Here is a 26,610-nt window from a genome sequence, read left to right on the forward strand (position 1 = left end):
TAAGATTTACTTTGGATCCTGCTTTTTACTATTGTTTTGCACAAAGCAATTCCCCCCAAAAGTCAGATTTTCATAAAACTAACAGTCCTGTTTACGTGGTGCTCTGGCATTAAACTGTGCATATGCAAATGGAAAAATGCAAATGTGGGAATGTGTTAAAGGAGCCACTCTGTGGCTGGGGGAGAGAAATCACTTCTCTCAAATTTCCAAGCCTGCTCTGGCAGATGAAAACTGGCTTGGATCCCTTGGGAAAATTTAGCTGGCAGAGATCAATAACGTGTGAAGGTGGCACAAAGAGCCTGTTCACAGAGAGCCAAGCCATCACTGATAACCCTGCTGAGGTGTGACACGGGGACAGCAGCCAGGGGTGTGCTGAAGGCAGGGAATGTTGGTGTTCTACACTTGGCTGTTCCCAGCAGATTTCCTCGTCAACATGGAAGCTCTGTAGTGAGGAGCTCCAGAAGAAACGGCCTGGCTGTCTCAAGAGCTGGGGAAGGGAACCCAGTGCTCCGGGTGGGGTTGGTGGGGTTGGGATCACACGGGAGCCTCTTCCTTGCCACTGCTCAGTAGGATGAGGAAACAATCAGAATATCCTGAGCTGGGAGTGATGCCTTCCAAAGGCTGACCTAGAACAGAGACTAGACAGAGCTAAAAAATAAAGCAGGGATTTATTAAGAGGCCTCAGACAGATCCACCTTGGGCAGAACATCCCAAAATGAACACAAAATGGACAACAGGTCACAGGGTCTCACGCTTTGATCAGTTCTGCTCCATTTGCATATTGGAGTTCATTGTCCAATTCCAGCTTTAGCCCAGGCAGTCCCATCCTGTTTGTTTTTCTCTCTTCAGTCCACTTTGTTTATACTCTTGGGCCTGAGATTTGGATAATTTGTCCTTGGTCCCCAGGTAGAGAAGGAATTGTTTTGTCTCCCTACTCCATGCAAAGAGCTCTCCATCCCCTAATATGAAGCCTAGACTTACACACTAAAGCAGCACAGAATCTGAAAAATACGAAAGCAAAAACCTGAGACATCAGGAGAGACCCACAGGATCCCCCAGCCCAGCCCCATCCCTGCACAGACCCCCCAACAGCCCCACCTGGGCACCCCTGGCAGCGCTGTCCCAACACTCCTGGAGCTCTGGCAGGTTTGGGGCTGTGCCCATCCCCTGGGGAGCCTGGGCAGTGCCCATTTGGTCCAACCCACACTCCAGTTAATCTCTGGGATTAGTAGCCTATCCCTGTAACTCTGGCTGGAGGGAATCTAGCAATTAAAAGAAGATGAAGCATTTAATTTAGAAAATGTTTACATTTGGAGCCAGAGTTGCTCCAAGGCTGCTGTAATTTCTCTAATATCACAGGTTGTCCAGTTTTATAATCAAAATTTGATCTATTGTTTGAGAAATTCCACATCTGGAAGAACTGAGGAGCTTCTCCATGGAGCAATAGGCTTTCCTTGGCAAATGGTTGTGATGTAGACAATCCCAATGTTTTTAGTTCTGAGACCTACACTCAGATGTCCCCTGTGGTAACCTGATCTCTCTGGTTCAGGTTTGTTCTGTTTCCAAGAGCTGTGCAACAATGCCTCCTCACACTTTAAGGACAAAATCCACTGTCTGGGGGTCCTGGGAGATGCTGAAGCCAGAGGACAATTAGATTTTATTTCTTGGAAGGGTCAGAGAGGATAAGAATGACCAGACCACTTGTGATAGAGTAAAAGAGGGGAGAAGCTTGAAGTACCAAAGGGCTGAGCTGTCTCAGAGCAAAGGCTCAGGACTGATTGGTTTTCTCCTGCAATGACTGCAGAGCTGCTGCTCTCTGCACCCACCAGGCTCTGTGTGTGTGTTTGAGTCAAATAGATCAAAACACATTTACACTGCTGCGTCTTTCAGCAGCGGCTTTTATGCAAATTGTGGCTTTTTTTCCAATAAATTACCCTTAATTTGAATCAATAAAAAAATCTGCCTTTCCATTACTGTGTGATGACTCTCTCTGGCTCCCTAGTGAATTCACAAATCTGTTTCATGTTCAAGCCTCCAAATTATTTTGATGAGAAATAAGGCAAAGCAGTATAAACTAAGTTTTCTGCGTGACTTTTCAGGACCAGGTGTCTGCACTCTAATTTGCCACATTTTGATGCCACCCTCCTTGTGTTTTAGATGTGGGAGTTGACGTTGAGTCTCATTCAAATTTGTGTTCTTGTTATTCCTATTCAGATTCTGAATACTTGCTAGTGAAAGGCTCTAATACTCCAGTAAGTCCAGGAGCAGCTGCTACGTCTATTTAAATTATACTTTGTACCAAGCTCAAATTGTCAATAAAGGACCTTTTTCCTTCTATAAAATTCCCTGTTTTGTTTTGTTTTGTTTTTTTCAGGGTAAGTCTAGGCAGTAACTACCTGAAGGTATTTTACTTTTCAGGTATGGGTAAGCATGATATTTCTACACTTTTTATTTGAAGCCTATTGCCATCTTCAACTCACTTACCAGATTTTGAAAACTCATTTCAAGGGTCTGCAAAACCCTGAAATCAGGCTAAAAGAAGCTGGTGCAATATACTTTATTCACAGCTTTGATATGTCCAGTAACATGCAATTATTTTTATGTTCTTTCCAGCTGAACCACTATTAGGCTTTGAGGCTGAAATCATTAATCACTTGAGACAATCAGAAAATAAAGGATTGCACTGATCAAGGGCTTTTATTGCTGAAATTACAACTCAAGCTTGACCACAAATAGACATCCCTTTTCTAGTGGTGGCATTTAGATTTTTGAAGTCTGCAATGTGAGTCCTGCAGGAATTAGTATATCCTTTACCCATTTTGATTTGTGGAAACCCCTGGATTAGTTTTCTTCCCCTGGAATATTTTTTTTTATGAAGGTGCAGGCCACTGTACAGCAAATTTAATTATCCTGGCTCACTTGTTTTTTAGTCATCTTTAAAATAGTTTGCAGTGTGTCAGACATCCAGAAAAAAAAAAATTAAAGAAACTCTTTTAGGATTTGAAAAGTGTGATCTGGGTGGATGGAGGAGAAGGTGGCATCAGAATGATTTGCTGCATGAATCATTTGTGAAGGATCCAATGTGACTAAGTGTCCTTTACGTGCTTGCCTGGGGTTGTTAAAGTCTGGAGTCAGAGCCTGAGGGGGTTCCTGCCTTTTCCTCCCCTGGCCCTGCTGCAGTCATCCTGCAGTGTAGGAAGCACAGCCCAGGGTCACAGTGACTGGCTATATGGGACAGCGTGGGAGGGAAAGAGATGCCTTAAAGAGGGAGAAATATCCACCCTTTCTTGTTCTGTGCTCCTCTAATTGTGCTTTATAATTGAAACCTAATGAAGTACGCTTTGAAAAGTGCCTGAGCCATTCAGGCTGAGTTTAATTCTGCAATTCCCAGCATGGGAATCCCAAGTCTGCATCTGCAGCAATTAACCTTGGTCACATTAAAACTCAGGGCTTCCTCTGGTTGCTCATCAAGGCAGCTCAGCTCTGCCCCTGCCCCAGCTCCGTGCCCAGACATTGGCCCAGCAGAGGTGTTGGCACTGTGGCTTTCCTTGGCACGGGGTGACAGTGGCACCAAGCTGCCTTTTTCCCCTTCTGCTGTCCCCAAACACTTCTGGAGTTTTTGGGAAAGCAGGGAATGCAGAACACTCTGTTGGAGCCCTGGCTGGTGACAATTTCAGACTTTCTGTGCTGAGAGGCACTGACCCCCAGGAGAACACTGCATTGACCTGGCCATGGAGAAGCTTCTGAAATGGAATGGCAGAACTGGGATTATGGGTGTGGAGTTCGAATAGAAGTGTGTGATATCACAGGGTGGAAAACTTAGATTTTAAGGGTTTAGAATATAGTAATATATATAAGGCAAGATGGAGGTTTTGGGGTGGAGGTTGCCCCTTCATCTTCTTCTTCACCTTCTTTTTCGCCTTCTTCTCCACTTTCTTATTCACCTTCTTCTCCATGGTTTTGGGTGGTTTTGTGTAATTAGATAAAAAAGTCCACATTGTGGGCATGGGTGGTTGGTTATTGGATTAAAAGTAAAAATAATTTAGGTGTCATTTCTTAATTGGACAGTTTCTCTTTAAAAGGCCCTGTAGAAAGAGACATGAGGCTCCATTTTTAGTTTGTTAGAGTGAAGTCTGTAGAGCACAGGGTTTATGAGACTGTGACAGAGATAAGAACTAATAAACATCTGAGTCCCAACAACAAATACCGTCCTGCACATTTAATCCTGACCTTGGCAAAAAAGAAGCAAAGACTCCATTAAGTGGTGATCCCATGTGAGGAGGACACCTATCAGGGTGTCCCTGCAGAAACAGAGGTAACAGAAGCAGCTAGAAACTGGAAAAATCCCTGGGGAAGAAAGAAAAAAAAGAAGACAAAACTCAACAATGCTGCAGCAAGCAGGACAGACCCAGAGCAGGTTCCATGTGTGCTCCTGGGGACACCCTTGCCAAGGGGGAGGGCCCCAAAAGAGTCTCCAAAGAGTTGAGGTGCATTCTTCATAGAGGTTTTTCTCCTTATTTATGAAGGAGAGGTGGAGCTATCCAGACTTATCTGATTTTTACATCTCATTAGTAAAAGGGAAGAAGCAGCAGAGCGATCCTAAAAGGGGAGTTGGAAAAATAAATTGGATTATTTTAAAGTTCATCCTTTGAGACTCTGAGCTGTAAAGACTTTTAATGCCACCTAAAGCAATTCAAAGTATCTTTGGAGCATCCCAAAGGTGGAATGAAGAGTGCTCAGAATATTGCTGTTAATGTGGGGAACAAGAAAAAAGGGAGCTGAACCAATCTAATGGATTATCCAATAAACGAAATTCATGGCTGACAATATTCCTACAGATGAAGTAGTAGGAAAATTCAATAGACTATTAAAAAAGGGGACAGAGAAGTATCTTTTTTCACTCCTGTTTGGAACTTGAGAGCAGGCAAGTGTAATGAAGTACGGCAAGTGCATTATGCCAAGAGTTTTGCAAAACATTTTTAAAGTGTGATTGAAATGTTTTTGTGTGGATTGGAAGTTGATTACAGCACCATAAAACCAGAACTGGAGTTGAGAGGTATCTAAAGATCTTAACAGTTCACTTTTCATTCACAAGGTCTCCACACTGTGCCTTCAGAAAACAAAATAACACAGCTGAAATAAACCTTACAATGTAAAATGGATCATAATGCACATAATACAGTTATTTTTGTGCTAGTCAGTGTTTGAGTGAATGCCCATGTTTTCTCAAATTGAGTAAAATACAAAAATCAATGTAGCATAGGGAGAAAGGTCTGGAGCTGGCTTTGGTTTGTCCTTGTGTGAAGAAAATGAATCAGCCTCTGCTCTGAGTGCTGTGTGAGGCTTTGCTGATGTGGCTCCTGGGGTTGCTCATTTGGACACCCTGTGGGCCAGCAATTTTATTTGAAGACAGCTGGATTTTAGGAAATGAAGAGATATTTATACAGGGCAACACACAAATATCTGGTATATTTGGTATAGTTCCCCCCTCCAGCCTCTTTTATAGTCAGCAAGTGGTTGGTAGGCGCTGAATTTTTAAGTTTTAACCTTTGAATAAACCTGTCTGGCCAGTCCTGTGCCAGATGTCATGTCCTGTCAGATGCCCCCAGCGATCCTGGAGCACTGTGATGAGTTGGGGAGGAGCATTGCCTCAGCTTCTGACTTTGGAACACATTTTGCTGTGTGTCTTCTCCCTCTACAAAGAGTATTTAGCTGTTCAGTGAGATATAGCTCACTTGGCGCTAATGGATAGCTCAGAGACACCTTTGTGTGGGAAGTCACTTAAAAAAAATGAAACATTCCTTTTGGTAGGAATTTTGTAGCCTGCTTTATTAACTGTGGATTTTACAGCCTCTGGCTTCTGGGTAAATATAGTTCAGGTAAATAAAGCAGAAAACTTGCTGCAGCAAACTTGATTGGAGACAACCTCTTCTACAATAGTAATGGGATTTTATTCATGCAGTACCTAATGTGTCTGCAAAAGCTATAGCCCATGTATTTACTCCAAAGTAGTTCTGTCCTGAGAACAAAGGATGTTGTTTTTCCAAGGTGATAGAGGATTTCCAGATGTCTTCTGACTTTGGATTATCCTCAGGATATTAGAAAATCAGGTCCAGGATTTATTCAAGAGGGAACAAGCAGCAGTGAGTTTATTTAGCAGAAGTTGCAAACAGTCAGTGCACAAATGAAAAGCCTCTGGATGTGAGCACTGGGAAGTCTTTTAAAGGCTCTGTAATGCTGGGCACAGGATTTGTTCTTTCTGATGGTGTGTTTTTATTAGAGGGGAAAAGCAAAATGTCAGTGTCAAGCCACATGCCCCTGAGAGAGGGAGGGAGCAGAAACTTTCCAGCAAGGGTAGGAAGAAGGAGGGTGCTATGTGAGGAGTTTAGGAGATTGTCTTGGTTTGAAAAGACAGCAGTCTATAAAAGAAGGCAAAAGCCTCCTGTGAGATGGAAAAGGTAAACCCCCTCCCTCCAAATTACCACAATTTCAAAATTAAAAGGCTCTCAGGCAAAGATATGGGAATGGGAATAACAGTTCTTTACTAGGAGAAAAACTAAATACAAATTTAAAAAAATGTAATTAGTACAAATAAAACTAGTGATAGAGTCAGAAACCTGACACCCTGAGGAGTCAGGGTGTTGGGAATAGTCCAGTTAAATGGTGGCTGCTCCTCCTGGAGGGGCAGATGAAATGCTGCTGGAGCGGGGATCTGTAGAAGGGTGGAGTTTTCTCTGAAGGTCTGGGGATGGAGTAGATGGGCCTGGTCTTCCTCTGGGGATCCAGCAGAGAAGAAGCTGCTCCTCTGGGAAAGAGGCTGTTCTGGTGTCCCAAAAATGCTGATTTTCTGCAGGTAGGGGTGCTTGGCTCCTCCCTCTGGGTGGAGCATCTCACCATGGGATGATGGAACTTTCCCAGTCCTGCAGTGAGTCATTCAATGGTCCATGAACAGAAGATCTCTCCCCGGAGGGAGACATTGTTCTTGGGAGAGATAAGAAAACTGCCCAACCTCCAACAGATGGCAGATAGGATACATGCTTATCTTACAAGCCAGGACATTATGATTTAAATGGCTTTTTTGAAAGAATTTGTAGGATGAATCCCTTAAGTTTTAGCTGGTGCAGCATGTTGAGATGTAGACAGAAAAGGTTCAGAGAAGATTTTTGGGACTGGGGCAGTTGGTGGTTTACCCCTCAGGCTCAGCTTCTGTGCTGCTCTGAGATGGGGTTTGGGGAGCTCTGTCCCCCCTTCCCCATTTCCCCAGATCCACCCCATGGCTGGGCCTGGATCCTGCCCCTCTTATCCCACTGGCACAGCAAGATGGGGCCAGCAGAGAGCTCTGCAAAGCCCAGCTCCATCACAGGCTGAGCAATATTCATGAGAGCTTCAACCTTGTCCAACTTCGCAGAGCTGCTCAGAAAAACATGTTCCATCTTGCTATAAATAACAATACACAAGATACCTTCTTAAGCACTAAATTCTAAGTGAAAATTTTCACTTAGAAAAATTTTTTTGCATATAAACATTTCTTCACTGTTATCTAGCTCAAAGTTGATCATTTTTCTGCTAGAATGTTGCAGAAGCAACTTGGCTTTTTTCTTTTTTTTTTTTTTCCTGCTGGCTGAAGCAGTTCAGGTGGATTTATTTACTCTTAATTAGGGCATTAAAACAACGTTTTTACATTGGCTTCAGGAGGAATTTCTTGCCCTCTTATTTATGCCAGGTATGCATAAATAGGGGAGATGGTTTGGCTTCCATTCTGTTTTGCAGGGCTGATTTAGACTTGCAACAGTTTTCAAAATCTTTTCAAATGGCCAAACTATTTTTCTGGGCAATTATGCTAGAAGGAAGGATGCAAGAAGGATGAAGATATTAATTTAAAAATTTGGAAAATGGGTTGGAAAATTGCACAGCCTATTTTCATCCCACACTTACTCCATACAGGTTGGTGGTTTTTGTTCTTTCTGGTGAAAAAAAAAATCCAAAGTTAGGAAAACTTGGTAGTGTAGCTTGAGAGACAACTATAAAAAGTGTAAAAATGGTTGTACCTGCTCTTGTGATGCTTTGTCTTTCTGGTCTGGCAAACTCATGCAAAGAGCATGGTGAGGTACAAGCAAATTATTTTGTGATTAGAAAAGTATGAGCACTCTTACTTATTATTAATGGATATTTGGGGTTTGAGGTGCTTTCAGTTCTGTTCTAAGTCTGAAAATTTTAAGATAGAGGCCAAAAGGAAAGGACAAAAAAATCAACATAGAAAAGTAAATTTTGTTTTAATAGGTTTCAGAACTGATTTACAAGTGAGTTCTCATCCTTAGTGCTCTGTGATTCCTTCATTGCAGAAGAATTTTAATTTTTTTTTTTTTTTTTTTTTTTTTTTTTTTTTTTTTTTGTGTGAGTGATCACAGGTTGATCTTGGGATAAGAACAGAGCTCTGGGCTTGATTCCCTTATCTTCTGCTTTTGAGATGAGAATGTGGAGATGCACTTCAGATCCCCTTGGCAGGGAAGGAGGTTAAATGTATGTTTGAGGGGTTTGCTGGGTCAGAATATTGGCTTAGTGCCTCAGCTGCTCTTCCTGTACTGAGTGCTCCTCCTGCCCTCCATCCCTTGTTGATGGATCCAGGTGTGCAGCCAGGCTCCTTATGGTTCTTGTGCCTTAGGAATATTAAGAGTTTTCTAAGGCTTCCTACATGGTTTAGGGTTAATGATGAGGCTTGACCAAGCCGTGCTGCTTTTGCTCCTGTGTTAATCACCTTCAGTCTGTGACAGGGGCAGTAATGTTCATAGAATCTTGGAAAGGACCCTAAAGCCTCCTCCAGGGCTCAGCCTGGAGGAGAAAAGGCTCTGAGGAGACCTTAGAGCACTTCCCATTACTTGTAAGAGAGTTGGAGACATATTGTAAATGCAGGTGAACCCAAAGTGAAGAAATTACAATGTCTGACTCAATTCAGAAGGCTGAATTATTTCTTTATTATAACTATGCTAAAATACATTAATATACTATATAAAAGGAGAATACTAAAACTACATACTACTTTCTCTGACTCTAACACAACTCGTGACCCTCTCTGAGAGCCCAGCCCCAGGTGGGTTGGATTGGCCATCAGGCTCAAACAATCCTCACCAGAATCCAATCAAGCACTCATCCCAGGTAAACAATTCTCCAAACACATTCCACATAGGAAAAACAAGGAACAGAAATAGAAATTGTTTTCTCTTTCATTTCTCTCTGTGAATCTCTAGGAAAAATCCTGAGAGGGAGAGAAACGTGCTTGCCACAGAGACAGGCTTTGTAAAGGCATGGAGTGATAGGACAAGGGAAAATGGTTTTAAACTGAAAGAGGGCAGAGATTTAGATTAGATACTAAGAAGAAATTCTTTACTAAGAGGGGGGTGCAGCACTGGAGTTGGTCACTGAGAGAAGCTGTGGCTGCCCCTGGATCCCTGGCAGTGCCCAAGGCCAGGTTGGATGGGGCTTGGAGCACCCTGGGACAGTGGAAGGGGGCACTGCCACGGCAGGGGTGGCACTGGTTTAACTTCAAGGTCCCTCCCAACCCAAACCATTCTGTGATTCTTTGAATTGAGTCTCTGCTATTACATTCCTTACATTTAACAACCCATGGGGTGTTGTAGAGGGATCATGCTTCTCCCCTGCTCCCTTAAAGAAAACAAACAGCTCTGATAATATATGTGGAAAAGAAGAGATTCCTTATGTTCTTCATGCCTTATCTTTCACACCCAAGCGAGGCTCGTGCTGCAATGTGAAGATGGAGGTGAGCTAGACAAAATATTAGCATGTTTTGATGCAAAACACAGATCTGAGTCCTCCAACTCTGACACTCTCAGCTTTGAACTTGAAATCAAATGTAAGAGCCCACATTCTGGGCCCTGGCTGTTTATGATTTACACTCTGCTTGATACCAGCCCCAGAACTGGAAGTGGCAAGTGCTACCAGTCATGCTGTAAACAGGGATGGGGACTGTGCCAGTCTCCATGTGGCTGGGAACCTGGAGCGGAATCCCTGTTGCAGGAGGAGAATCTCTGTAGCTGCTTAAAATGATACAAAGCCACAATTATATTTCACCTTTGGAAAGCAAATGATCTTTAATCATCTGCTGAAACTGTGGTTTGCCAAGATTAAATATAGGATTAATGCCTGAAAGCAAGGATTTCTGCAGAAAAACAGGATAACCAAAGTCTGCGCTTTGTCCCATAGGCTTGTACCTGCTTTTTGCTCTTGGGTTCAGCAGGCAGTGACTCTGTAATTCACTGCTCTGCTGCATCAGGTGTCCATGCAGTGGTGTTTTACTGGGGCAGTGTGGTTCTGAGAGCGACTCCAAGCACGGGGCTGTGGGGGAGAAAAGAGCTGATTTTCATTCTCCAGTGAGGTTCAGGCTGGGGAAGGTGTTTTCTTGCCAGGTTTGAACTCAGAAGTGCTAATTGCCCTTACCCAGCTTGAGCCCTGGTGCTCAGAGCTGCCAGGGCAGGGGAGGGGGCGATTAAACCTTCATGGCTCAGCCTGGTGAGCAGTGACTGGGGAAGAGCCACTGGGGGTGCTGGGATGATCTGTGTAACAAATATATAATTTTAAAAGCATCTTATGGATCTTGTCGAGTCTCAAACAAGCAGGAAGGGAAGGCTGTGGTTGGGAATGGCTGTTTCTTGCTGTTCTTTCCGTTGAAATCTGAAGCTGCTTTTGATGGTGGATATCTCATGAATGATACAAACTCAGGTTCAGAAAGATGTGTTTTGGAAACTCAGTGCTGACTACATGAGAACAAATCCATATGTGGTAAGAACTGTGGAGAAGCTTTATGAAATTTCTGGAAGGTCTGTGGTGCTCAAAAGGATGGTGAGTGAGATGCTCAGAGGAACATCTTCATTTCACATCTTTCACTTTACCCTCTGCACACACTGAATTCAAAATAAAACATTTCCAACAGAAATGGAAACCCTAACCCCAACCCCAACCCTGAGCTACAGCTGGTTTTCTTCCAGCATAAAAACCTGGTCTAGTGGAAGGTGCCCCTGCCTATTGCAGTGGATTTGGAACAAGATGATGTTTAAGGTCCCATCCAAGCCAAACCATACTGTGATAAAAGTCCTTTTCATGGTTAACTCACATTTCACGTGGCACCTTAACACCAGGCTAGAGGAACACTGCTTCCCTGAGGCAGTAACTAGGGAAATGAATGGTTATGTTTGTATAACTTTGAGTTCAAGGATATTTCTGTCAGACTTGAATGCATCAGTTGATTTGTGTTTATTTTTGGGATACAGGGAAAAATGAAGTTTTCCTGTAGGCTTTATTAGAGCATGGAGTGGAATATGTAAGGCAAGATTTAAAACTAAATAGCCTATTGTTTCCTGAGGTGTTTTCAATCATGAAGCCTTGCAGTTGGTTTCCCCTCCCCTCCATCTGCAGTGCTGAACCCTGTGAAACACATCCAGCTCTCTGCTGATACCTGACTCCCTTATCTCTGCACTCTTATGAATTGCAGAATATTTTCCAGCCCTGGAAAATCACACTTTGCCTGTGACAAAATTCTTCCTTATCTATTTATGAAGTCTCGTGCCAGCCCTGTTATGAATTTGAAGGAAGTGGCGTGGCAAAGCACAGGGGAAAGGTCCTGGTGGCTGCAGGTGCTGGGCAGGAGCAGAGCCTGGCACTGACAGAGCTGCTCTGCTCTGTGTTGGGTGTGAGTGCACTGGAGCTGGGCACTGGCAGCTGAACACTGAGCATTCCTAAAGCTGCTCTAAGGAGGATTTAAACACCACTAAGTCAGGCTTGCTCACAGCTGAGCCTGCCTGGGTGTCATCTGGGTAAATAGAAATGACTCCAGCTCCAGAGAGGATTATGCAATTGGGACCAAAGTGGTTTTCAAAATGAGGATTATAGAACCCCAGAATGGTTTGGGCTGGAAGGGACCTTAAAGCTCCTCTCATTCCAGCCCCTGCCATGGGCAGGGAAACTTCCACTATCCCAGGCTCCAAGCCCTGTCCAGCTTTTGACTTATGCACTCTCTAGGCTACCTGTACCAGTGCCTCTCCACCATTATAGTGAAGGATTTCTTCACAATATCAGACCTAAATCATCCCCCCTTGTCCTATCACTGCATGCCCTTGTAAAAAGTCCACTCCAGAAGGCTCCACTTTAAAATAAGAAAGGAATTAGAGCTGGGACTGGTTTTGCAGCTTTAACTTCCTAGGATGCCAGCAGCTTTGATGTTTCAGTGGGTTTGGTCCCAGGTTTTCCATCAGCTGAGCAGAGCAGTCAGCACTGGGACAGGTGGGACCTGGTGGCAGGACACAGTCCCACAGGGCAAGCTGTGCCCAGCCCTGGTGTGGGAAGGGACTCCAGACAATGGGATTTTCTGGTCAGATGGACAGGCTGCCTCCTGCTTGCTGAGCAGTGCTGGAGGAGCTGACATCTGTGACAATCTCTGGGATCCTTATTCCCAGTGCAGTCCAGCTCCCCTGTGCCCTGTGTGCTGCATAGTATGATAAGAACTGAGGGATAGGAATGGCCTTGATGCCAGGTCTTGCTTCAAAAGGCAAGTTGAGTTCAAAAAGCAGCAAGAAGTCAGGAAAATCTGCCTTTTCTTCTGGCTCAGTAAAGGGACAGACAGCAGCAAGGGTGTCCCTGCAGACCCCGCTCCTGACCTTGGCACACTCATGCATGGAGTGACTGTGTCATCTTCCTTGTCCTGCCTCCTCTCTTGTCCATAGCAAGAGATTGTTTTAGTCTTGAGTCATTGCTGAGTGAAAATGGGGAGGAAAAAATTATTTTATATATATAGAAAGAGCTACTGCAGCTACCTGTCAGCTCCGTATCATTCCCAGATGGGAGGGGTTGCAGGAGGGGTGTGGAGAAGCAGAATGGGCTATTTTATGAAGACAGGCACATCAAACATAGGTGGGAATGTAGGGGAATAATGCAATGGATTTATAGACTTCAAATGCCTTCCTCAAACTGCTATGCAGGCTGTCACTAAAATGGAAAATAGATATAAGGTTGTATAATGTACTCACAAAGTAGTGTGTGATATAACAGCAGCACTTACCATTTGCATTGAAACAGGCTGCAATTGCTAAAATCAGAGGGGAAGCTTAAAGTCCTAATGTTTAATGGTGGATATGGCTGTAGAGAGCAAAATTCTGCTCACTGGGGCTGATTAATTCTGTATGGCAAAAGATATAAGATGAAGTGTTCTGCATACCGGGATCAATTGCTGTGGGAAGAAACATATGAACAGATTTTTTTTTTCCCCCTTGACAGGCAAGTTCTCAATTCTGAGACATTGGAGTGTTCTGCCCTCAGTTTTAAGGTTATGAACACACAAAGTCCTGACAACTCTGTTATTCATCAGGGAGAAATCTTACTCATATGCACCAAATGTATGGGCAGGCTAAATGGATCTATCAGCTGGGATTTGAGCAGAATATTCTGCCTTGTTAATTTATTTATTTAGGAGAATTAAAGAGAGTCTGAACAGCCATCCTGGGTTCCCTGAGGTTTTTAGCAGTGTGGGGCAAGAAGGGCCATTCCAGTGGAGTGATGAGATCTTTATCACAATTTGTTCTGTATCAAGCTTAGGGCCTCGTGCTTGTGCCATTACAGCTTCTTCCAAAGGAACTTCTAAACCCAAAGTTAATTAATCACATCCCTTGATGATCTATTTCCCTGTTTAATTACCATATTTTTACCTTTTTTTTCCCTTTTTTGTTCTACATGGATTTTTTTAACTTCTAATTTTCAACTCTTGTTTCTAATTTAGAAAGCACAGGACAAAGCACTTTCTTCCTCCACCATGCAAAGAAAGAGTAAAATTCACCAGACTTGTGCACTTGCTTGTTCACTAGTTTTGAAAAAAATCTAAGCCGGTTATTTTTGTTATTTTTTAAATTATATGTTTTCTCTCTTGCAGTGGGAAATAAACTTGTGCTTCCTAGTTTAGTTAATACCTCTGCTATCATTTCTCCCTTCCCCATGAAAGTTTTATGTCCTTGTAAGAGAAGTTCTGCAGTTGCAGATGATGACAGTTAGCAAAGTGTTCATATCTCCCCAGAAAATTGTGTTAAATTGGGCTCTGGGAAGTAGAGAAGAGCTGTGCTTATGCTCTCAGTATTACATCTACGTCTCTGGGGTTGTTACCATAGCTCAGTGATTTAAAAGAATTAATATTCTGGGCTTTAAAGTGAATAAAAAACGGAGGGAAATATGGAATAAGAGGGGGTGCCCCTGGTTAATGGGGACTGGAGTGCACTGGAATTGGTTGCTTAAATAACAACCAGGAGTGAACTTGTTCACCAGCCTACTCCTTTATGCTGATCTTTTCTTATTTTATTCTCCAATCTATCACAGCAATTATGCATCACTGAACACCGGAACATTAAACCTATAAAGCCCTTTTTGATAGTTTCCAGTAGACTCGAACTTGTACTGTTAGCGTATTTTACATTTTACAAAGAATTTGGACTTATGAAGCCAAATTTGGCACAGTTGACAGTGGATTTCAGCATCTGAGCACCTCCTGAATAAATCCCTCCTGCCCAGCTGGGAAAACCCCAGGCTCAGTGCTCTGCCCCTCTTGTGCTGGTGGAAAAATTGCTGTTCTTTATTCTTCTGAGTTCCTTCACCATTTGCCTTTTTGATTTTTTCAAATTTACTGCTTTTTTTTTGCTTCAGTATGAGAAGCATTTAATTAACTCAGTGAAGGATGTTGAAGGAGATTTAGGATTTATTAATGTGTATTTCTTTGCTCAATTTTGCTGTGTTTAGATCCATAGCAGTGCTGGCCACTAAAATTTTGGGACCATCAAGTGCCCCAGCAGCTGATGTGTAAATTCTCCATTCCCTATGGAAACCCTGGACAGATATTCCAGTTTGCAGAGAAAAGACAACTTTCCACTTAGGACAGTGCCTGGTCTGCAGGGAGATCAGAAAGGTGGTTGAAAGCCATAGAGTTTCAGTCTTGTGAGGAATTTCCTCATCTTTGCATTTTCATTTATTCTGCATCAGAATGCAAATAAATATTTTCAATATTTCCAATCAGAATCATATTTTAGAATACATTTTGGGGTATTTTTCTGTTTGTTTTCTGTCTGTGCTTTTGTACTTTTAAATTAATAATGTGGTGGGGGTTTTTTTGAGAATACAGAAGTATTAGATGGCCCAGCTTGTCTTTAAAATAGATTATTTAAAATAATTTAGAACAGCTGCATTTGAGCGATTGAGTCATCTTATTTTTTAGATTAGAATCTCTTGTTTGTTTTGTAATGAAATGCTTTGACACTTGGAACAAGAAATTAAGATAAATAGTCAGCATACAAACCACAAGACAGGTGTTTTTTCCAGCATCCTTCTTGTTCCAGGGAAGTGTCATATTTCTTCTCCAGACATGTTTTTGTGCTTTTATAAATTACTCCAGAGTTGGAAATTTCCATGGTTTCTTGAAAAATTTTCACCCCCTGATTCCCTGCAATTTCTCTTGCTTCAGAAAATGGAGTTTAAATCAGTTGAGAAGCCTGGATACTCCTTGGTGCCTTCCTTTAACCCAGCTATAATCTGATGGAGCACACATGGAAATGAACAGAGAAGCCATACATTGATTTTTGTAGGAGAAATCCTCCAACCCTGGGCCATGATTACACACAGACCCACGAGTGTGGCACTTCTGGGTTATTCCAGCAGGAAAATCCCAGTGCCCAGCCCGTGGAGCTGCTGCTGGCTGAGAGGAGGGTGGCAGAGCAGGGATGTGTGCCAGGCCACAGAATCACAGAATTACAGAATTACAGAATAATGAGGTTGGAAGAGACCTCTAAGATTATCAAGTCCAACCTATGCCCTAAAACCACAACTAGGCTATAGCACCAAGGGCCAAGTCCAGTCTTTTTTTAAACATATCCAGAGATGGTGATTCCACCACCTCCCTGGGAAGACAATTCCAGTATTTTATTATTCTTTAAGTATAAAATTTTTTCCTCATATCCAACCTGTACCTTCCCTGATGTAGCTGAGGCTGTGTCCCCTTGTTCTGCCAGTGCTGCCCAGTGGAAGAGATTGACCCCACCTGTCTGCAACCTCCCTTCAGGAAGCTGAAGAGAGCAATGAGGGACATGCTGCTGGCAGGGAGGAGGGTGGCAGGGCAGGGATGTGTGCCAGGCCAGCCCCAGGACACGCTGCTGGCAGGGCCAGCTGTGCTGCAGCTGGAGTGGCAGCTGCTGTCCCTGTGCCTGCAGGTCCAGAGAGGAATGAGCCTGAGACAGAGCTCTCAGCTGTTGATCCACACTCAGGGCAGCACTCAGAGCTAAGAACCAGCAGGTAGCTCGCTGGGAAGAGAAAAATGATTGGTTGTTTGTTTGTTTTTTTGCTGAGCTGGAGGAGTTTGCCTTCTTTTCCAAGCAGACAGCTCTGTTTCCAGGGCTGCTTCCTCTGCTTCACCTGGGGTTTGGCTGCTTAACCAGCAGCACTCAGCGATTACAGAAATCCACAGACTTCTCAGCCCCACAAACGTTTGTGTAGAGGAGTGTAGAAGTCTATAAATGGCAGCCTGGAGAACATCAGACCCTCGTGGTGGTGAGGAGAGTCCTCTCAGAGGTGGGCACACAGCCAGGGGCTCACCTGGCAGGGTCTGTGTGCCTTTTATAGCCCGGGGGCTCTCCTGGCAGTGTCTGTGTGCCCTTTTATAGCCCAGGGGCTCACCTGGCAGTGTCTGTGTGCCTTTTATAGCCCAGGGGCTCTCCTGGCAGGGTCTGTGTGCCCCTCTAGCCCAGGGGCTCACCTGGCAGGGTCTGTGTGCCCTTTTATAGCCCAGGGGCTCTCCTGGCAGGGTCTGTGTGCCTTTTATAGCCCAGGGGCTCTCTTGGCAGTGTCTGTGTGCCTTTTATAGCCCAGGGGCTCTCCTGGCAGTGTCTGTGTGCCTTTTATAACCCAGGGGCTCACCTGGCAGTGTCTGTGTGCCTTTTATAGCCCAGGGGCTCTCTTGGCAGGGTCTGTGTGCCTTTTATAGCCCAGGGGCTCTCCTGGCAGGGTCTGTGTGCCCCTCTAGCCCAGGGGCTCTCCTGGCAGTGTCTGTGCCCCTTTCCTGCCCTCTCCAGTCACTCAGAGCCCTCCTGGAGGGAAGCAGAGAAGAGCTCAACCCTGATGAAACAAGAACTGGTTGCTGTTTCTGCACCATTTGCACTTACCAGCCCCTAAATATTTCTGCTGCTGGGCTGGGTGACCCTGGAAACAGACTCTGGACACATGCACAGCTTTGCACTGTCGTGTTTCTATTCTCTGTGCTGCATCCAGGTACTGGTCACATGTAAAAGTCAAATGTTCAGTTTTGGGGACAAGGGTGGCTCTGAATGGCTCCACAGCACCTGGTTTAACAAGGTCCATATCTACTGGGAAGAGAGTCTGCTGCTGAAAAGGTAAACTCACATTTGGCTGTGCCACAGATCTCTCTGCTGGAGTTTATATATCCTGAAAAGAGCCTTGGGAAATCCTGAAGTCTGATTTGAATGAGCAGTTGCTCTGAAAATTGACCCACACTACAATATCAAATTTGGGGACATTCTCTCAAGTGCCGTTTCCTCCCTCTCTGCTTCTTGTGAGTTGACCCAGGTTGTTTTAAGGTCCCTTGTACTCATTCTCTGCTAAAGTCAACAGAAAAATAAAGACTGGGTTGGTTTGTGTTTTTTGTTTTGTTTTGTTTTTTGTTAAATCAGTGAGTTGTTTTATTCTTTATTTGTTTGGGTTTTTTTCTTGAAAGCTTTTGTAGCTTTTTTGCCTTAAGGGGATAGGGTTTTTTTTGGTTTTTTTAATAAAGAAAAATAACTGTTTCTGTAATGATTTTAGAACTGCTGAAGGTAGCAGAATACTTTTATTTATAGGATGTAGTTCAAGGACAAATGCATCTTTCACTTGTATTTATAACCTTCAGTATAATGTGCTTGAAAATAAATACCACAGATTTTGCATAGGCCACTGCATGACCTGGGCATCCTGTGAACGTGCTGTTCAGTGCCCCAGGTATAGGAAGTTCTCTTTCTTTTCCTCCAATTCTTATTTTTCTGATTCCCCTTTGCAATTCTACAGAATTTCTATTTCTCTAGCTCTTGATGTGCCAGAAGAGCACACAAGATTGCATTGGCTAATTCCTACATAAGATTAAATTAAATACATTTTTCTTTCTGGAGTTTAGCTATGGCATGGACAGGGTCATGTCTCCAGATTTAAGTATTTGTTTCTCAATTGAATTCCAATGGTCTACTTACAAATTCCCTTGCTTTGAAGTGCCTTGGTGCAATAAGAACTCTCAAAATACTGTCCCATGCCATGCTGACTCTTGACTCTCTGAGGGAAAAGCAGAGGGTGTAGAGATTTTCCTCCTGTTTTTCATTTTTTGTTTGTTTTAAGAGTCATTATGCTCAGAGTTCTCTCTTTCTCAGGCATCTGGCGTGTAATAAAAATTTAAACCCAGATTGTAATTTCTGGAAAAATTAGCTGGTTTTCAATGAAATCGCCTGAAAGCTGTCTAGTTATAATTCCTTTAAGAGTTTTGTTTCTGTACTTTCTTGTTGCTGCTATAATTCATACCCTTTCTCTGTTACACTGCCTTATCTTGGATGTCAGCTCTGTCTAAACTGTTCTTCTCTGTCCAAATAACAGGATTCACATGCTCTCACCCTTCTCTGGTGTCAGTAACATCAGTCTTGGCCTCTTATTTATCCTGTTATTATTAAAGCCTCCCTTTTTAAACACTGGATATTTATTTTTCCTCAAAATGCAACATTTTCCTCCTGTCATAAAGCAAGTGACTTAAAGATTTTCAAAGGCTCTTTCAGAAAAGCTGGGAATTAGATTCTTATGGAGACCTTAATAAAAAATTGAAGACCTCATGTATTAACATACATTGATTTATTCATAGTGTTTCATTACAAATAAGTGTGGATCCCATAATATCAAAAAAGGTTAGGAGAGCAGCAGAGCATGGTACATTATATTGACAGCTCTGTTGAAATTGAGCTGCCTTGGGATTGAATTTGGAACTCGGGCAAGGAATTGGCTGGTAAATAAGTCATGAGTTTCCCTTGAAGTGTCTGTACATCAGGAGGGTTGCCATGGGTGAGCTCAGGCAGGTTTCACAGTGTGCAGGGACCAGCTCCAGGTGTGCTCAGGACATCCCTCCAGGTCTGCAGCCCTCCTGCCTTCAACCAGGTGTAAACCAGACACTGCACCATGTGTGAATCTGCACTCAGGCTCGGAGTGAGGGGAAGGAAAGGACAGCAGAAGCTGATTTCCACAGGGAGAAAAGTGTCGGAATCGGTGGTATTAATGATTCTGAGATTGTAGAAAGTCTCTGTCTTTTTGCCCTGCTGCCAAAGCAGAAGCCATAATTGGTCTGTGCTGGTTTCCAGGTTGTTTATTCTGTTTATCTCTCACATGTTCTGCTGCCCTGCCCAGCTCTGTCCTGCAGGGCAGCGTGTGGGGCTCTGCCCTCAGTGGGATGTGACAAACATTAAATACCAGAAACTCCCTGGGCTGGATTTACAAGAACGTGCCAATATCTGTCACCTACTTGGACAGTGTGTCCCCAGCCTGAACCATCAGAAAAATGCCAACACCACAGTGAAACATGGAGGGCATGAAGAAGGAGAAAAAGGACAAGGCACACCCAATTTCCTCCATCTTGTCCCCTTTGAACCTCTAATCTAGAATCTTAAAATTTTACTTTTGCACCCATGCCACACTTAATTATTACTTATTATTATTACTTCTATCAAACACTCAGAGCTGGTAATTCATCCTGTAAGATTGAAAACTCTTTTCCATGGACAGAGATCACAGCCAGTGTCTCTGGGGGCTCTGTCCAGGGGGGTTCCTGACCCCTGCCAGGGTCCCAGACCTGCCAGGGCAGCCAGAGGGAAGCTCTGGATTCCCATAGAAGAGCTTTTCTCTAAAGACATGGTGATCTTTATTTCATTTAAACATATTAGTTCATTTCAGCATATTCTCTGCAGCACAGGCAAAGGCCTCCAAAGCTTTTGTTGTCAGAAAAGGGCTTCCATTGTTTTCAGCTGCCTTTTGAGGAGGTGATTTGCCAAAAGGAAATGTATCCATGTTTGCACTGAGGGTTTTTGTGAGCTCTGGGGGCTTGCAAGGATGATTCTCATGGAAATCCTGCCGGCCGTGCTGTGTGCTCTGGTTTGCCAACAGAAGTTCTGAGCTTGGGAACATAAAGTAGCTCTTTGCATCTTTTGTTGTAATTCAGCACATACTGAGGTTTTAGCCGAGAGAGGAAATTAGTTTTTCCCTAAGTAACGCCTTGGAAAAATTGTCATGTTTGTTTGACAGCACCCAGACACAAAACGGCTCGTGGGAGATACGGAAACAATCCCGAAATAATTCCCTGTGTTTGCAGTCCAGCCTCGAGTGGTGGCAAAGCAGGGGAGCAGGGAGAGGCCAGCTGCAGAAGGCCCCTCACCACCTTCCTGTCCTTCTTCTTCCTTTGCAGATCACCTACAAGGCTGTTGGGTCTCTGGATCCCAGTGCTGACCTGTCCAGCCAACGAGGGAAAGTCTTCAAGCTCCGGAACGAAACCCATCACCTTTTTGTAGGATTGTACCCAGGCACCACCTACTCATTCACCATCAAAGCCAGCACAGTCAAGGGCTTTGGGCCACCCATCACCACCAGGATTGCAACTAAGATTTCAGGTACTGCTTTGGAGAATGAGAAAAAAAACATAATATGTGACTTTATGCTTTAGACTCAAAGCTGATGCATACAATGATAAAAAATACTCAGCTCAATGTCTCTCCAAGTTTCATGGGGCAGAGTTTTGAAACAGCCACAGACCTTTGTTTATTTGGGTTACAATTACAGTTGTTAATTTGTGGGTGTCATAAGAATCCCTGGATATCTGTGGAGCATTTTAAATGAGAACCATCATTAGTTCCACAAATGAAATACCCTTTTAGTAATTATTGATAGCATTATCTGCCTGCTTGGGGAAGCTCCTCTGTAATGTGGTTTTTATTTTCAGGATGTATCAAAATGGATGTAATGAAGTAATGGGATTAATAGTGCAAAGAGACTAAAAATAAGGGAGGAACACTGTTTTTCTTGGGCTTTTTAATGGGTAAGAGCAGAGGGAGGACTTGAGGCAGACAAGAACATGAAAGGCATTAAAATAAGGAGGCAATGGCAAAGAGAAATTGTGGGGGGAAAAAAGGGGGAAACAGGCCAGTTATAAAAAAAATATGGACTGTAGTGGTGATATTGGGCAGATGTATGTGGATTTTAACATTTGGTTGATAGCACTAAAATAGATTTTTAAAATAGGTTTTCTAACAGAGGGGAAAGCTGACATTTTCAGTCTATCTTAACAGTTTTTTCAGTAAAGTCAAAAAACACATCTGGAACATTCAGGACACTGGTAATGCTTGAAATTATGGCTGGTTATTGTAGAAAAGATTGCACTACAGTATAGATTTTCCACTGCCCTATTTCAAAATCAGTTAATAATAGCTTGTTGTGAGCAGTAAGTGACAGGGTAAATTTTAAGGAAGCAAAGCACATCTCCTCCCTCTGCTCAGGGTTTGAACCCTTCACATTTAGCACTAAAGCCCTGAACCACTTGAAGTAAAAGCCATTAAGTGTCCAAACAGCTGCATGGGCTGTTGGGGGTTCTGCAGCCTTGCTGTGCAGGCACAGCACAGTGTGCACTCCACTCCCTTGTGACCAGAGAAATAAGAAACCACAGCAATGGTTTGAGGGTCTTTTCTCCTCTGAATCAGTTTCTCTGCATTTTAGCATCCCATGAGTGCTCAAATTGTGTTAGCAGCCTGCATGAGTGCCAACTATATGCATACTGAACTTGGTTTTTTGACTTTTTTACCCCCCATCTCCCAAATATCTGGTTCTCAATAGGTGGGTACAAACTCCATGCAAGCATTAGGGTAGTCTCTGGCATCAGATTCTCCCATTGCATAGTCAGGTTTCTGATACATTTTCCAAATAATTTGAAAGATACACTTAAATTTGCTCTAAGAGGCAGCCTCAAGGTTAGCAGGGAGAAGAAGGATTTTTGCACTGACAGGGATGTCCTGGTGAGGATGTTTGGGTTTTTTTCCCACATGGAAAGACATCTGTGCTGTAGCTATGTGGGTGTATTTGTTTTGTGGGTGCACTAAGTCATGCTGTAGCACCGTTCCCTCTGGCCAGAGCCAGGGCTCAGCAATTCCTGCTGTGCCATCGAGGCCAGCAGGTCGAGGCAGGGGATTTTCCTCCTCACCTCTGCCCTCATGAAACCTCACCTGGAGCTCTGCACCCAGCTCTGGGTCCTCAGCTCAGGAAGGACATGGAGCTGTTGGATTGAGTCCAGAGGAGGCCACGGAGATGCTCCAAGGGCTGGAGCCCCTCTGCTCCGAGCCAGGCTGGGAGAGCTGGGGGTGCTCACCTGGACAGGAGAAGGCTCCAGGGAAACCTCATAGCCCCTTGCAGGGCCTAAAGGGGCTCCAGGAGAGCTGGGGGTGCTCACCTGGAGAGGAGAAAGCTCTGGGGTGACCTCACACAGTAGTACCTAAAGGCCTTCTACAGTAGTACCTAAAGGGGCTCCAGGAGAGCTGGAGAGACTTTGGACAAGAGTCTGGAGTGACAGGACAAGGGGAAAATGGTTTTAACCTGACAGAGGGCAGGTTGGATGTTAGGAAGAAATTCTTCCCTGTGAAGGTGGGCAGGCCCTGGCACAGGTGCCCAGAGCAGCTGTGGCTGCCCCTGGATCCCTGGCAGTGCCCAAGGCCAGGTTGGACAGGGCTTGGAGCACCTGGGACAGTGGAAGGTGTCCCTGCCATGGCAGGGGGTGGGATGGATGATCTTTAAGATCCCTTCCAACCCAAACCATGCTGTGATCTCCAGCATCTCCGGTGATCTCTGGTGTGGAAGACCACTGGGGATGTGTCTCCTTTCAATGAGTCACTGCTTCCCCTTGATGGAGAGCACCTTATTCCAGAGAAATCCTTCTTAAGCAGTTGACATCCACTCTGAATGCATTCCCAGCTTATTGGCAGGGAAGCCAGCAGCTGAGCTGATAATGGCAGCCCCCATTCTTGACAGTTTTTAGGCATTTAGATAAAAATCCTGATTGTAAACAGGATTACAGTGGAAATCACTATGAGAGGATTAAATATGGGATCCCCCACAATGCAGCTTGCCCTTGTGAGCTACAGATGAATTATTTGTATGAATTCTTCTGTTTGCCTTGTACTTTAAAGTTATTTCAGCAAAACCTACATCTTTGGAACAAATTTGTGCTGTTCTGACCTCATGATCTCTTCAGGTCTTCAGCAGTAAAACTTGTCCCAAACAGATGCTTGCTCCTGGAGAAGAAAGAAGCAATAAGTGAAACATAATTCCTAAGGAAAGTTGTCCTACTTTCATGGAATGGTCCTAAGATAATATAACAAAGCAGAAGGGGAAAGTAGAGTTTGGCTGAGTGGGTTTTTATTCAGTGGGTTTCTGTATTGCTTGGGGGAACACATCAGGGATGGGGTTGCTGTGGCTGGGCATTGCCCAAGGGTGGCACTGGGATCCCTGCAGCTGCCTGGTGAGTCAGCAGAACTCAAGCACCTGGGTAAAATGTCCTGGGTTTGGGTGCAAAAATAACCTGGCTAATTTGTGCTCCTCTCTTTTCATCTTTTGTGCTTCCTAGCACACCCTCCAGCTAATCAAGGGGACACAGCCTAAGTCTGTGCATTAAAATCTCTTAAGATGTGAGAGGGCAAATCCACTGACCAGAGCAGGGAGAAAGATTCAGGATTCAGGATTTTCTTAGCTCTGCCACTAATTCACTCACCCTAATAATTTGGGTTTTTTAAATGATGTCTATGCAGTTTTCTTTCTTCACCTCTAACACTGAAGGAATGATCCCATCTCAAGGCTTTACTAACTCCTAAAAATTCAAGACAGGATTTTCAAAACCAGCTTGCCCAATTGTCCAATTCTCATTTAATTGGAATGGAAAAAGAGTGTACAAATATTTAAGCAGTTTTGATCATTCTGGTCCTAGCACTAGGAAGTATTTTGATCTTCCATTTGAGAACTGTTAATATGATGCTGCCATCCCTCCCAAGGGCAGTGGCTGGTGCATAATGAAGCGTTTTTGCTCTGCTGCAGCACCGTCCATGCCCGAGTACGACACGGACTCTCCCCTCAATGAGACTGACACCACCATCACGGTCATGCTGAAGCCTGCCCAGTCCCGGGGAGCACCTGTCAGGTGAGTGTTTTGTCTTTTCTCTTCACATTTCCCTCCTCTCCTTCCTCCCCAGGCTTCCCTCACTCCTCTCTCATTCTCCTCTGATAATGGAGCTGCCGAAAGCGAGTGCTGACCAAAAGGCCAACTCAGCTGTTGATTCTGCTTTTCACACTCTCCTTTCATGAATGCTGCAGCCTCCCTGCCTCCCGCTGTTAGCCTCCAGGAAGGATTGCTGCTGGCACTGTCAGGGTTATTACCCTCTCAGCATCACTTCAGATGCCTTTGCAGTGCTGGAGCACAGCGGGATGTGGAGCTGGAGGCTGAACCATCCCCACACGAGGGTGGAGGAGGCTCCAGATCTCCATCCTGCCCCCTCTGCCATGATGAACAAGGCCTGCTGGTAGCTATTGTAGGAATGCCTGCCCTGTCTTTAATGCTTGTGGCGGTGTTTGCTCAGTTTCTGGATTTAACACGCTGCTCACATTCGTAATCCAGCTGTGCTGCGGGGCTGGCTGTGCAGTGAAGTCCAGAAAAGGAATTTTGATTTAGTGAGGCCCTGCTAGCACAGACAAGCAGATCCTGCTGCAGAGTAGAGGATTTACAGATCACAGAATCATTAAGGCTGGAAAAGATCTCCAAGACCATCGAGTCCAACCACTGACCACCCAATCAACCAGACCAGAGCAGAGTGCCATCTGCAGTCATTTCCTGAACACCTCTGTGGGCACTCCCTTCCCATGCCTGACCACCCTTTCTGTGAATAAACTCCTCCTGATGCCCAGCCTGAACCTTCCCTGGCACAGCTTGAGGCCATTTCTTCTTGTCCTGCCCCTTGTGGGAGCAGAGCCTGACTCCCCCCTGGCTGCACCCTCCTGTCAGGGAGTTGTGGAGAGGGAGAAGCTCCTCCCTGAGCCTCTTTTTCTCCAGGTTAAACAGCTCCAGCTGCTCCTCACATGTCTGAGTCTCCAGGACATGACTGAGTCTCCAGCCCCTTCCCCAGCTCCATTCCCTTCTCTGGACATTCTCCAGCCCCTCAATGTCTTTCTTGCAGTGAGGGGCCCAGAACAGGACAGAGGACTCAAAGTGGGACCTGACCAGTGCCAGGTACAGGGGTGCCATCCCTTCCCTGGACATTTAGGGGCAGGGAGGTGCCCAGGCACCCATGGCACAGAGTGGGCACCTTGCAGGGAGCCTTGCTGCCTGTCTTAGCTGGGTCCTGCTCTGAATGCTGACATGTTCATGTGGGACACTGCAGGTCGCTCTCTGACTTGGGGTGCTGTCCTCATCACTCTCTTCCATCTCAGTGAATTTGTGTTTGGTGGCACCAGCACAGATGAACAAATTTCCCTTCTGAGCTCACACTGCCTCACCTGTTGCTGCCACTCCTCCTGCCAAGCTCCTGTGCTGACAGCAACCATTGGAATCACTTACAAAAACAGTGGGTCCTGCCTTGCAGAGGGGTCCAGCAGGTATTCATTACCTCCCTGTGGGATCTTCAAGTTGTATCTCCAGTTTTCACAAGAGACTCTTGAAGTTTTTCCCATGGGTGTTATTTTAAAAATGCCATAGTTCCCCCTTTCATAATGGGTTTCTTTCATTTTGGATCTGTGTATCCCACTGACAGGTTCTTAATGCTTTTGAAGGATGCCCACTAAGTATTCAGGAGCAAATTGCTCCAGATGCAAATTACTGGATTTAATAAATATCCTCTATCAGTTGGTGGTCCCCCATCTGTGTTGTGGCTTAGCCCCAAAATGCATTGACAAGCTCAATAAAAAAAAAAAAATCATTCTTTAGGACTAAGCACCATCCCTTCTCTGTATTTCAAAGTTTGCTTTTCAATCTCTGGTACTACATATAAGCAAATTTAGGAGCCTATTTTCTGAGTCCTTTAGGGATGTTTTTTTCCTCTGGAAAAGAGCAGTAAAATCACACAGCTTTGTTTTGTTTTATTTCTTTATATGGGGGAACATTCCTGTATCTCGTTTTACCACCTGCTGTCTTAGCAGTGTTGCTATTTTGTCTTTTTATTGAAAAGTCTTGCAATTTCTTTCAAAGTCGATTTACTGCACTTTAACTGCATTCAGTGAATAATGCCTTTTCCAGCAAATGCATCTGTACATAAAATTGGTAGAGATTTTTTATAAATTTTCACTCTGATTTCTTTAATTGCATCGTAGCCTATTACACATGTTTGCAGAAAGTGCAATATTTACATGCCACATCTAAGTGATAAAATTATTTCCTATAATGAGTCCATTTCATTGACTTACAGATGTATGTATGAAAAGCAGAAGGGCAGGAGGAGTAAGGGGGAGCTAGTCTTGGGGAGAATTTTAGCTTTTTATTAACTCTGACAG

At 44.3% G+C, this 26,610-nt stretch overlaps 1 protein-coding gene across 7 annotated transcripts in view; it reads left to right on the forward strand.

Moving 5' to 3' along the window:
- PTPRT (protein tyrosine phosphatase receptor type T) overlaps window positions 1–26,610 on the forward strand; it is a 465,535-nt gene that overhangs the window by 320,833 nt on the left and 118,092 nt on the right. For all 7 annotated transcript variants that reach the window (XM_085557969.1, XM_021535469.4, XM_021535471.4 and 4 more), the window contains exons 10-11: window positions 20,507–20,708; window positions 24,169–24,271. In XM_085557969.1, the coding sequence (XP_085414095.1) occupies window positions 20,507–20,708; window positions 24,169–24,271 (305 nt within the window). The remainder of the gene's footprint in view (window positions 1–20,506; window positions 20,709–24,168; window positions 24,272–26,610) is intronic.

The sequence above is a fragment of the Lonchura striata genome, chromosome 20 (genome assembly GCF_050655825.1).
Source record: "Lonchura striata isolate lonStrDom1 chromosome 20, ASM5065582v1, whole genome shotgun sequence".
NCBI classification, from domain to species: Eukaryota; Metazoa; Chordata; class Aves; order Passeriformes; family Estrildidae; genus Lonchura; species Lonchura striata.